Source organism: Aquila chrysaetos, chromosome 14 (genome assembly GCF_900496995.4).
Source record: "Aquila chrysaetos chrysaetos chromosome 14, bAquChr1.4, whole genome shotgun sequence".
NCBI lineage: Eukaryota > Metazoa > Chordata > Aves > Accipitriformes > Accipitridae > Aquila > Aquila chrysaetos.
Window position 1 is genome coordinate 6,955,845 of NC_044017.1, and position 14,022 is coordinate 6,969,866.

General features: G+C 39.5%; 1 protein-coding gene across 1 annotated transcript in view; it reads right to left on the reverse strand.

Annotated features, from left to right (window-relative positions):
• GPC6 (glypican 6) overlaps positions 1–14,022 on the reverse strand; it is a 777,565-nt gene that overhangs the window by 58,451 nt on the left and 705,092 nt on the right. The window contains 2 exon segments of the mRNA XM_041128712.1: positions 4,752–4,895; positions 12,735–12,865. Coding sequence (XP_040984646.1) covers positions 4,752–4,895; positions 12,735–12,865 — 275 coding nt within the window.

Sequence of the window (14,022 nt, forward strand, 5' to 3'; positions counted from 1 at the left end):
GGCAGAATTATAACAGCCAGAATGCAAAATTACAGAAAGAACTGCTAGCATTTTAGCCTATAAGACACACACAAAGTAAAGATGGTGAAGATGAAACTTAAGAAGTGTTTTGCCCAGCATTGTACAAAGACAAATGGGAATGAAGGTGAAGAATAAGAATACCAAAGCTTACACCATGTTGCATTGTCCTCCAGATAGTCCTCTGGGAAGCAAGAGGGAAACAGATTCAGGGAACAGAAAAACAAAACAAAACAAAACAAAATAAACCACAGGTTATACCAAACAGGCAACCACAGAGAAGATAACGAGTCTTTACAAGCAGTTGATTTTAAATGAGAAATTTTAGATCATGCTCTACAGAAGCAGCTGAGCTCAGTGGTTAAAATCATTTAATTTCTGACAGTATTTATCTTACTGAACTTCAGGTGTAATTGCTAGATGCTTAGACTAAGGTTGTCACTTTTTGGCACTTTGTAGTAGAGGGATACGGAATGATTTCTCTGAGCTGTTTAAAACGTATTCTTTGGGATGAGATGAATCGTGCTTTATAAGTATTTGATCTCAATTCAGTTGCCTAAACCTATGTTTAGACAACTGAATGAAAACCTTTATTTCTCTCTGTTAACAGTAAAAACCGCAGTCATCTAGACTTCAAATCTAGATAGCTGGTTATAGGTATCTAAACTATGGATCTCTATATTGAATCAGAGAAGTCCTTGGTTTTGCTTCTGTTACAGTCAGTAAAGAAATAGGGTGGAATCCAGTTACCTAAATATTGGCATAGCAAGTGAACTTAGTAGCTCTGAGGTATTCAGTCTTACTTCCAGCCAGGTCTCCTGTAACTTTCCTTTCACATTTGGACATCTTGAAGACCACAGGCATCTCAAATCGCATTAGGTGACGATGTTTCTGTAGCTGAGTTCCACCCAGAGGGACGTGCAGAGAACAGCGGGGGCTCAGTTCTGTTCTCCCACTTGGATGCCGCATAGTAGGCATCCTCTAGGGCGTTCTACCCGGCCGGTCCGGCAGGGCATAAGCATCCCAAATTACTGTCCTACCTGCCAGCTCAATTAGATGTCTTAGATACTCTGAGGCATCTCAGTGTTGCATATCTACATGTGGATATCACCTCAGTTGAGCCTTTCACTTCCCAGTCTGGGAGAGGTGTCTGTGACAGATGGGGTGAATCACTCCCCCAAGATGTGTGTCTCTCTCCATTGACTTCAGAAAGAGCCTGACTTTTAGGCCCTGTGCTGTGAAGATGGGATTGAATTGCCTGAGCATAGGTATCTTGAATTGCTTGAGGTGCTGCAGCGTATTCTACCCAGCTCCCCACTGCTGCTTCAGAAGTATCTTGGTCTCCTCTAGTCCTGTGCCATATCTGCTGGTCTCATGTTTCAGATACTCCGGGATGTCTTAGATGGTGCTTTACACCCATGCTTAGACAACTCTCTCAAGCTCTATGTAACTTCCTAAGTACATGTGATGCATTTTAAACCGGTGATACCACTGCTTTTGGGGGATATTTGATTTTTTTTTCACTTTTCTCACAATTTATTTTGATCTATTTCTTATTTATTAAACCTTACTGGTTACAGCTATGACAATATCACAGCAAAACCACTTTCCCTCCTCTTGGAATGTCACAGTTGGATTAATCACACAAGTTCAGGCAAGAATGAAGGAGCACTTTCTCAGATGAGTTCAGTACCCGGTGATGTCAGTGAAGGCTTCTTATGAGGGCTCCTTTGTGCAACACACCTGATAAAATATGCTCAACTGAATTAAGCTTCTAAATGGGGATACGAGCAGGAGTAAAAAAAAATTGGTTCAGATACGCTACATGTTTGTATAAGATTGAGATGCAGAGGAAATATTTTCTAAACTCGGTCCCTTCTGGGGACATGCTGTCAAAGACAGATGAAAGCAGAATTGTTTGTCACTTCTTTTGAGGTTTACATAGCTGCATGTTTGGACTGCGCGATGACAGTTTAAAGTTAAGTGGTCTGACAGTGTTTTATGAATACAAACTCCAGAATAGACTTCTAAAAGCATTAATGTAACACGGAACAGTCAGCTGACTCACAAGGAAAGATTTGTTTCTTCTATCTATAATAATCAAAAGGGGCTTTAACTGTCTGGCACTACTATCAAAATGCTAATTGCTGTACGTTTGTATTAAGCAAGCGATAGAAAATGATCAGTGTGCAGACTGGAAAACTGCTGTGAGTGGGATTCTCCTTACGTCCTGTTAGCAATGCAAGGGTTAGGAGGATCTAAGTGAAGCTGGTCCTCCAGGCTCTGTCTATAGTTAATGAAGAGAGATACGTGATTCAGGGAATGATTCAGCACATTAAACCCTCAGGATCTAACGTAGGCAGGTTGAATGGCGCTCCTGTGAGGCAGGAGTGCCGCATTTATCTCCTTCCGGATAAAATTACCCAAGTTGGTGTGAGATGCAGGCAGTGACCTTTCCCAAGTGCTGCTAAGGGATTACAGCTCTGAAACAAGGCCTTCTGCTCTAATCCACATAAACAGCCTTTCCTCTCTCCAGCTGAGGTCAGTGGCCATCTTGAGGCTAACGTGAGGGATTGTTGGTGTCAGCCCGAAAGGAGATAACACATGCATCACTGCCATTTGGAGATGGATTTCATACCACCACTCATCACTAACAGACCATAAATAGTTATTTTAAATATCACCAGCAAGAAAAACAAATAGGTATTTGGCTTGAACACCTTTTAAAGTAACAGCAGCAATGCTAAGATCTTTGTTTTTTCTGAAATAATGCACGAACAAACCTAGTTAAACCATACAGAGTCAAGTTCCCCTTTGAAAGTCTACAAGTTATTAGGAGTTATAAAGGATTATCTGCATTGGCAATTTTCATTAGTTACAGCCTTTAAAGGCTGGCAGCATCTGACGTCTCTGCTTTATTCAGGATGCTGCTCAGAATTTGGGAACTTGTAGTTAAAAAAGGATATTAATGTGTTTAGAAGTATTCTCTTTATGTCAATATGGAATGTTTCTTAAACCTGTCTTTTTCATTGCAAAAATGCTTGAACTGTTCTTACAACATAAGAGTACTCCAAGCTGAACTGTGCTACCAGCCTTCCTTTTTATGCTCTTCCTCCCACTTCCTCTGTTTGCAACCTTTAGTTTTGATGGAGCATGACTGAAACCTACAGTCTTTGGTGACCTTTCACTTCACCTTGGCCAATTCTAGATTAAGATCCAGGCCTCTGCACTGAGCAGAACACAAGGCCTGGTTCTCTGCATCTAAACTGAAAGGGTAAAATTAAGATCCCATCAAATACGGATCGAGTATTGCCAGCCAGATTTTTATCCTGAGATGCTACACTGGGTTATGAACAAGCTGTGGTAGAAAGACCCAAGTCTACAATGGAGGTAAACATCTTCTTTTCTGCTTCTCCTTTTAGGATAACCAGGCTACACTATTTCCAGAAGAGCAGAGAACTAACCAACATTGCTTTTAGCTGCAGGGTAATCCCATGTCTTGACTAGAAAAGCCATGTCATTTTCCAGTTGAATTGCCATGAAGATTGACAGAATACAGTAGATAGAATACAGCACAGACAGAGGCGATTGGAAGGACTTGCACCGTGGAAGACTACTGTGATCGTCAAAGGAATTTGCTGAATGATGGTGTCAAGAAGATACCCAGGTCCTTATCTGAATTAGTATGGTTGCGTTCCTGCTCAGCGATTTAAGCTGCATATCGGAGAAACCTCTAGACGTTTTAGGCTCGTGATCAGAACCATAGCAAGACATTTTGGTGCCCTAGTGCAGCCAGCACATGCCCGGCACCCAGCGGGAGCGCAGCTCGCCAAAACCTCATACCCCCAACTAAGGGTGGCTGTTTCCAGCTGGGCGCTCCTCTCCCCTCACTCGTGCTACGGCCCTGAGCACGGCTCTCTTTGGCAAGACAGGCCGATGCTGTGCAAGCGTTCAGCAATAAGCTCGGAGGGTACGCGATACAGTCTGTTTTGATTCAGACGCTTTACGACTCTTTAATTTTGCTCATTGGCTTTACCTCGAGATGATTGCTGAGATAGTATTAACAGCTATAATAATTAGCCTGCTGTAAATCTATAGATGTATAAATAGCAGGAACATCAAAGTCTGAAATGTGAATCCAATGACTGGTAGTAAAGAAAATAATCTTATGTTAAAGTCTTGTTTTCAAAATGATTGAGTAAATAAAGCAAGATTAGTGATCACTGAAGTTTTAGCTGATTGTAGTCAATTTTTGAGATGGATGGAAATAAAGCAGTGGTAATTTTATAATTGAGTAAAGAAGTAGAACAAATCAATGTGCCTTTGCAAGTGTGTATGTTAAAGAACTAGCCGCTAAAATTGCTTTAATACGTAAAAACATTTTTAATAAAATAAAAAAACCCATAAAATATTGCTGTAGATCAATTTTCAAAGAGAATTTATACTGCAAAGTACCTGCCATGGATCATCTGGTTTTTGGCCTCCAGGAAAGAGCTTATTCTCTTCTAACATTTCTAATACATAAAAACTAAGTCATATTGTTCTCCTACAATGCAATTCTGTACCGTTTCCAATGGAGAAAAAAAGATCTACTGAATGCTGGAAAAGCTGGCACAGAAACTATATAGAGTGATTATGAAATTATAAAAAAAAATTGTCAGGAGATTACCACTCTTCTACTATATTACAAAGCCATTTCTATTAATTCGAAAATGGAATATATTTTGCCTTACCAGCCTATCCAAACTTGTGCCAGCAGCAGTTGTAGGTCGCTCCTCTGGGTTATATGGTCTAAACCGGGTATTGAAGTTTTCAGGGACAGAACGGGAAGATCTCAGGGCAGGTGCTGGTTTAGGTTGGCCACATCCTTGGAAAACCTGAAAAAGATGTTGTAGGTTATATTAAAATCACAAAAAAAATGGAAGCTGGTATTTTATAGCCTCTTTACTCTCTCTTTCATATATTTGAAACCAGCTTTGACTGACATTTTGATAATAGTGAATTGAGCACTTGCCCTGCATTAAAACTCAGGTTAATAATTAAGCATTATTAATTACTCAGTGAAGGTATAAAAACATATGGGGACCTTAAAACCCCCTTAATTTAGGAAGGTGATTATTGTAAGAAGTTAACATCTGAAAGCATTTTAATTGCTGTCTTTCCAGGAAGAGAAATGAGCAAAAGGAAGTCCTTTGTGGCAGGACTTAGTTGATAATAGTTTTAGTTTTTTTTTAAAATGTGGTATTTACCCAGAATCACAGCTCATTCATAATCTCTACCCACAGCTCTTCCTACCTTGTAATTTTGTTTGTAGTCTGAGAGAAAAGGTCAATGATGAAATAGTCTTATAACTGGATAACTTTCTTATTTCCTACTAATCTCTCCCTAGAAGAGGGGTGAGGCATATTGAGTGGGCAATAGTGAGAATTATTTTCTGCTAGTGTGTTTGTTTTCTAGGTATAAAAAATCATGTTCAGGGTTATGAAATTTTTCACATACTTCCATTTGGAAAACAGTTTCAGTAGCATATATCTGGTGGATACTAAAGGACACTTTTGACTACTGGATATCAAGTATATATATATCCCAGAGGAACCCTCCCTGAAGTTGCTTGGCTGAAAGGAGGTAGAATATCCAGAGTTAAATTTTTCAAGTGCTCTCCCAAGGATCCTAGCTTTTGCCTTCATACCAACTTTTTCAGTTCTGCAGCCATCCTTCTTTTTTGTGACCATTGTATTTTGGCTGTTTCAACATTTTGTCTCCATTCAGAAGAAAAAAAAAATTCAGAATTTCTTGTAAGATATATTTTACAAAACCCTAAGGCCAGACACAAACTATCTGTCTTAATGTGCTTTGTGGAGGTGAAAACTCCTATGCAGGTGCTGTGTTTTGTTTGTAGGACCAGATTACTCCTTTTTGTGTGGCAAATAAGATAGCAAGCTCAAAAGCTATGCTGTGAGCCGGTGATCAAAAAGAGTCATGTTTCATTTTTAGACTTTAGATTTTCTGCTTTGAGTGGTTCTGTCCTGAAGTAGCCATGGATGGCATGACTTTTGTTGCTTTCAGGATACATTAAAACTGGCTCTTAGTTAGGTTTTCTGGTGTTAATTTAGAGGCCCCAAATGATTTCAAAATTTGCTGAAAGAAACTGATTCATACTAAATTTATGTCCAATCATCAGGTCTGTTTTGGCTCAAAGTCCAGCAAGTCAGCTGTTGTACAGCCATTGGGATTTTTAATTTATGAGTGGAATACTGCTTGGTCTGGTTTGAGAATATCTGTAAGATTTTTTTAAAAGTTTCTAGCCTCTCTAGTCATGAGGACTATTGGACAATAAATTCATTTAATCAACCAGGAAAGATGATTTTAGCTTTTAAAGTTCTGAATTTTTCATCAGAAAGAATCTTTGAAGAAAATTCAACCAAGATTAATGTTCAGGATTTATAGATGATTGTGTATGATACTGTACATTTTAAAGGGGCAAATATATATGTTGGGGGCATCAGTTATACTTACAAAAGTTTATTCATATTTCTTCTGACTGAAGATAAGTTATGTGCAGAAAACATAACTGTTTATTTAGATATCTATGAAATCCCATGTAGTCAATTAAGCAATCAGATATTTGCTTACAAAGACAAGTGACAATTATCCAAAACATGCAACTTGACTCTCAGAGGAAAGGAAAGTGAGGGCACTGAATCTTCTCCTTAAATTTCACAGTGTGTGACTGTTAGGCTACTTGTATGACCATGTGGAGTAACTGCAAGTCTACATAATTTATATTTAATTTTTTCTTATGACATACTGAAAAAAACACAACATAGACTTTGTGGCATTTAGCTTCATACAAATAGTTGTAGCAAGTAGTTTTATGTGAACAAATTGACATAAAGCCAGACAATAATAGAGATGGAAATTAGATAGCAATTTTTACATCACAGAAGAAGAAATAATTTACTTTTTAAATGGCTTTGCAGAAATGCACAAAGGATACAACATTCAGTTACTAAACTTTGGGTGCAAAAGAGACATTTTCTAATTTGCATCCACGTATTAAGTGCCAGAACAGAGACTGTAAAGCTGATACCTGAAATTAACAAATACTCCCTAAGAAGAACCACATGACATACTTTCTTCACAATGCTACTCAGAGATATTGAGTAATTTCTGGAAAAATATTCAGGTGTTTCATTACAGATGCTGGGAATTGGCAGCATAAATCCACTCTCTTTAAAAAATTGCATTTTATATATAATTGGTGCAGTCCACTGCATCCGAATTTAGAGAAGGGGTTCCATTTGAAATTAAGAAACCTAGATTTAGGGGTATATATGTAGGTGTCTATATTTAAGCTAAACATCTAAGCTTCCATTTTAGACAGTGGAAATCAAAAGGTCCCTTCAGTTGCTCTCACATCAGCATCTATAATAGTTTGTGGTATCCTGGGATGTCCGAGATGTCTGTGAAGATTGTCTTAACACAAGACCACTCCCCACTGAACTGCAGCTAAAACTCAACTGGGATACGCTGGAGTGTCACAAAGAGCACTAGACCTCTGTGGTCAGGGATATGAACGAAGCCATGAGATCAAGTCAACAGAGGCAGTGAAGAATTACACCTATCGAGCTGACTAAATGGAGGCATCTACTTCAGGACTAGGACGTAGATAGTGTAAAAAGAGTCCTTTTCCCAGAAGAACTCGAAGTTTTGAATCCCAGCAGTTTGTTCTCTATGAAGCCTTGAGTCATACTGTTATTTAGACATGTGCTAGTGCTCAGTGTTTTCCTATTGAGTGTCTCTATATGACTCTGCTCCATTGACTCTTTCATATTCAGATAGAATGGCATTGATTTTTTTCCTGAAATGCCATTATATTTTCCCTGCACAGAGCTCTGGAAAGAACACAGATAAATGAAGAGGTTTTGTAAACATGAAACTCGGGGGCTATTTTGAGAAGAACCTTGGATGTAGTTTTATTAAGATTTCCTCCTTATAAATAATGCACAGGTCGTCTGCTATGTCATGGAGCTCATTCATCCTGTTAGCTGAAGTAATTGCCGAAAAGGAACATATATCTATAGGTTAAAATGGTACATACATCAGCTCAGATAAAAGTAGATTTAAGACTTACTAAGGTGAGACTCAGTTATGGGATAGCCTTTATGAAAGTGGAAAAAGCTTGGTGTGGCAGCCAAATGACACTTACAGAAGCCAAACATATCTGTATAGTACCAGACTGTTTAAAATGCAGAAAATAGTCCAGTATGTTGTGGTTTGAGTAGCAACGAAGACACAATTATGCTGATGCCACCAGATTAGGAATTTTCTCCATTTTGAAGAAAAATGGATGTTATAACATCTTTTCTGCTGTTTTTTGAGTTTTCCTCCGCTTCTGGTGAATGAGCAATCTCTGCAGATGTCAACTAGTAAACATTTATATCGCTAAAATGGAACAGATGTAGGATTTACTCTTTGACTTGAAGCAGGAATCAAAGCTAATGGTACCGACAGCCTTATGGGAAGATTGTGAAGGCCCCAAAACATGTTTGTTTTGGCCAAGATTGAAATGAGCATTTCTGTGTTACAACTCTCTGAATATGACTCCCTGAATTACCTCAGGGAGAATGAGAATAAGAAAAAGGTAAATGTATGCTATGACTAAGTCGTGGATATGAACTGAGCCATGGAAAACAATATACAGAATATGAAACTTTTACCTGAGAAATAAGCAAGCTGTTGCTTAGCACTGAGTTTGGCACTATAATGTGCAAATATCAAAGAGGTGTCACTGGCAAATAACAAAGATATTTCAGTAATGAAGATAACATGTCTCAGACATTATCCGGAGAAACCCAAGGTAAATCTATTGCAACCTGACTTCTACCAGAGGCAACCTTCAGGGAATACCACTGAAGTCTGGGTAGACCCAGATTGCAAAGCCTACTCTTAAAACGTGCTGAATGTGCTGATGTCTTGGGAGGCATCTCAGGCAGTCCAGACTGATTGGCTTTGCACTCTGTGTGGTTTGGTTTGCAGAAGGTACTCCGTCAGAATGGCTGCAGGTGTTACATGATGAAGCTATGGAAACTGGTTTTGATGATCTTCAGTCCTGGCCTTTTTTTGGAGAAGGGAAACTTGGGTCTGACTCAGAGCATGTAGCTTCCTCTAGCAGGAAGGCTTTGGGGTCTGACTTTCTAGACCATTGCTTCTTTTTGAAAAGCATCTCCAGATGTCGCAGCTGTCAGGAATAGGACTTGCCCTGAGGCAAAGTAAGGACCTCATGTGGCTGTCGTTCAGGCACATGACAGCCACACAAGGTAAGCAGCCTATGAAGCCTAGAGATTTGTGGTCAGACTTTCTAGACAGCCAGTGCTGAATATAGACTGCAGAGAAATATCAAGGAACAGAGAAAGATTCCAGCCTCAGGATGAATTGGAGGATCTTAACGTAATACTTAACCACTACCTGGTTAATGTGAACTGTGCTAAAAGAATCAACCACAATCAGCACACAAACAAGAAAAGTTAATGGCCTAGGAACAGAGGTGCTCCATTTTATGCAGTGACAGGTACTGTGATGTGGCTGAGTCTGTATGTCCTTGGTCAGCAGTACAAAGGTAGAAGGGGTACGTGTGGCATCTCTATAATTCTCTGTCTCGATATTGATGTGCACCCATCAAGAGTGGAAGACAGAGGGTTTGCGTCTTCTGAGGAAATGAAAGACAAGGCGTGAACTCAAGCAATAAGCCCTGACTGTCTGCACTGATTAACTGTTAACTCATTGGCTTTTTCTTGGACTGCTCCAACTTGCTCTTGGCAGAATGAAACAGCTCCAGAGAAGGTAGCGCTCAGCAGTATAGAAATGAATTAGGCTGTGACACTTTGGCCTCAAGATCAGGCACTGGTCCTTGTCCCCCTTTTATTTATTAGTATAACTGTAACCATGAACACTATTTCTTAGAAGAATAGTGCTGAGTAGGGGGCCATATTTATAGGAAAAAGATATTGGACAAAACCTTCAGTACTACATCAAGTGAAGAATGGAGGGACAAACCATAAAAATGGAGACTTAGGAAGTTCACGATGTATTTTTCTGCTGATGTCTAAAATTGAAGACTTCATCATTCACATAAGAGCATGCATTGCTTATTTTTATACACTTCTTATGTTGGAAAGTGTACATTGTTGCTCACTTAATTTAGTCTTCATATGCACAGTAATGTACAGTCAATGTGTTATATCAAACATACTTCTATTTTTCTCAAATAGATTTCAACATATAATTGCAGCAGGTATAATACAAAACATCATTTTGTGATACAAAGACAAATTGATAGCGCAATTTAATGTGAATGACTTTTGGAATAGGGCAATTTTATATAAATATTTGAAACAGGAGAGGGATGGATTTTGGATGAAATGAACTCTGGCTCTTCTGCCTGCAAAGAGGATGAGATTAGTGAGGGGTCCTTGAGGAAGAAACTGTTTGGTTTTATTTGTTCCATTCCTTTTAAAAGAGAAACAAAATGGCCCCAAATTCTACTGAATACAGCATAGAGCCTCCTCCTAGACATCAACCGGATTTTTAGATAGAAAAAGCTGCGTGTCAGCGGTGAAGAATAATCTATGTGTATGTGGGTGTTGCAGGCATAACATTATTAGTGCATCATCATTTTCCCATTGTTAAAATGTGCTGACTGACTTGTGGAAAAATAGCTGTGATTCCTAGTCACCACATTTTCAGTGGGTACAGTCAAATGCAAGATACAAAACTGTTTGAAGAAAGAGAAAATAGCGTGATTTTGTCACCCCGCCTGAAGCTTTCCGAGCGGTGTCTCAGAACAATTGACAAGCGTGGCTTTTCTCCTACATTAGGTCTGCAATTGCATTCCATGCAGCCCATTACATCCGGCAATGTATCTGTCATTTTCACTGAAGCTCTAAGTGGTCAGTATGTATAAGGGGGAAAAATTAGATGACAGATGACTGATTCAAAGTCCACTCATATATCATCTCTACAGATCTGACATGACATAGGAGAATGTAGCACTAAACCCAAAGTCTTTGCCTTGTGCTTTTCTTTAAGAATAAAACATTTCCATGTGTTAAGACCTGAAAAAAGATGGATATAATCTAGGAAAACAAGGAAATCACATTTCAGGAGAATAATGGTCTACACAGAAATATACAAAGGCCCCTCAAGGGTAGACGGCTCTGTTATCTATGAAAATATAATAAAATAAATTTCACTGATATAATTTGGTTTCTGTTTCTCAAGATTTAAAAAAATATTGGCTAAGGTTTCTCTTAGAAGAAAATCTTTACATTGCAAATGGAATTGCTGTGATTTATTAATCTTTACAGCAAATAAAATATTTTTGAGGGACAGGAGAAACAGCCTGCTCTGCTACAAACAAGTAGTGAGATGAGCTTGTGCCAAGACATCATTGGACTCTGGCAGGGGATGCAGCTTCCCGACTAATGGAAAAACTGTGAGAAGCAAGCAAGTAAAAAGGAAAATGAAATACACCTGAGCCTTGGGTGAGTTTTCAGTGAAAATATTTTTTGTTTCTTTTTCTGAGGTAAGGGCTGAGTTTGCTGAAGCTAGCCTTTAATTCCCAAAATATTTGAGAGAATTTGGCTGTTAAACGCCTTGATCACTGCTGCCAGAGCAAAGTCTCATTAGGCAGGATGTAGACTGCTTTCAAAATCCTTCACGTAGGTTGAAAGTAAAAAGCATCTCGAAGGAAATCCTTAGGAACCTGCAGCACTGGGGCCATAAAGAGCATCTAATTTTGGGTTGGCAGGAAGAATATTAACCTCAGCCTGCTGCCTTTTGTCCCCACATTTTTCCCAGCTATGGCAGCTTCCTTCCAAGCAATGGAAATTCACTGGCTGGGATGGCAGTCTAGCCAGCACCTAACTGACTACTGGGAGATCAATGGGAGGTAGAAACTCCTAACGCAGAGAACCTGGCAAACTGTTGACTTTAGATTTTGAGCCGCAGTGTACTGATGAATATTAAGGAAAAGCCATTAATTGTTGACTATTGGCTCAACAGTACCTGCTACTGAATTCAAAGGATCTTATTAACATGAGGTTCAGAGGTGGTGGTGATCTGTGTGTACACACACTAAAAATGGAAAGGAGGAAGCTGGTATCATTAGCTCTGTTTATCTTCATGTCAGAATCCAGACAAAACTCTATCAAACTGAGGTCTGGTAATCAGAGACTGTCCAATGTAATGGTATTTCCCTTGAGTGGCTATTAAAGGAGGTTAAACAGAACATTTTGTGTATTCACCACAAACACATTATACTTCAGTCTGACCTAGACAGATCAAAATGTGTTTGGAAGTTAATATGGAGTATCACAGATGAGACATGAGTAGAAGTTACCAAGCGTACTCCGCAGGATATTGCTTACAAAGGTACCGCCAATTTTCAGCGCTCTCTGTTTTCCTTAAATCTCTTACAGCTATTAATTTGGAGTTTACTAAATGGTGCCTTTCTCCCTGCCACTCCCTTTTGAAAACTTCAAGCTCGTTTAACTAGATGAAGGATTCAAACGGAGTCTGGTGGACTGTCGAATGAGCAAAAGCAATTTCTAGTGGTCTGGACAATCTTTCTTAGAGTCTGGACAGAAAAATGGTGGAGCTGTTTTTCCCCCTGGTTGTGACATTCAGCAACAGAGAAGGCGCAACTCACACAGTACCTTTGCCGACACCTGCATGCTGTTCTCTTGCATGTTCATGATGGCTTCAGAAATCTTGACATCAATAGGATCCATGACTGATTCAATGTTGAACGGTCCCTCTAATCTCTCCGCCACCAGAAGCATAGCATCTGTTAAAACACAAAGCAGCCGTTCCCTTAAAGAAGGGATACCTTGGGGTGCCTCGGGCGGACCAGCGTCGCCAGCCGGCGGCGTGGGTACCGAGCGCTCCCCAGCAGAAGCCCGTGGGGATGTGTGGCAGCGGGACCGTGAAGCCTGCAGGGCAGCTTCCCAGCTGCCAAATATATCTTCCCCTACCGCTGCCACCACAGAAAAAGGAATAAAGACTGTAAAAGTTAGATTAATAATAGTTGCCATAGCATTATTGAGCTTGGGGTAAAATTATTTTACACAGCATCACACCACTCAAAGCAGCCAGTGCTCTGGAGCTTACTTATGTAGTCTCCTTCCCGAGAAAAAGCAGGATGATAGAAATGAATCCCTGGGGTATGTTCTTAGAGTTTGTGTGAGATGATGAAAACTTTGATATGATGTATCAGGGTGTTATAATTAAAGCAGCTGTTCTTTCTGACCTTAATGATCTCATTTTCTTGCAATATGAACAGCAGATGAATATTGGATTTCTGCCATAGTGTATAGGTATAAACCATGTTTGCCTTGCTACATTTTCAAAACATGGTTGCAAGTTGTATGCAGAAACATATATTCTTGTATGTTTTGGATTTTAAAAACAATCGTTTGCTTAATTTACATTAGAGCCCCTCTCCAAAATAATTTTATCTTTTTGTGTTCATTAACAAGTAAAAAACAAGCAACTGAACAGAAAATAGTAACAGTAAAAAAGGTTTGCCATACGTCACATATGTTTGTCTATGCCCAGACACAGATTCATCACAATTTCTGTGGCAATAGCCATGCGACAAACTGGATTTACACTATACCTTTGAACATCATATTTGATCCTTGTCTCATATGTTAACATTTAAAATTTTCAGCACCTCATTTGCTTTAAACAGATGCCACTTGCAATTTTAACATGATAAACAAAAATCTTCACATGCTCTCTTCTTTATCCCTCAGACTTAGGCTCCAAAATGTACTAAGCAGACTCCCTTCCAAAACAGACCCCCACCCTGGCTTTGCTGTTGTAAGCCCCCGTCCCACGGCAGCTACGTGGAGAGGGCACGGAACACCCCGTAGCCCTGATGGCAGTGTTTGTTAGCGCCGCGCTTGGCTGTGGAGTCCCGGTCCTTCTTGCCAGCCTGCA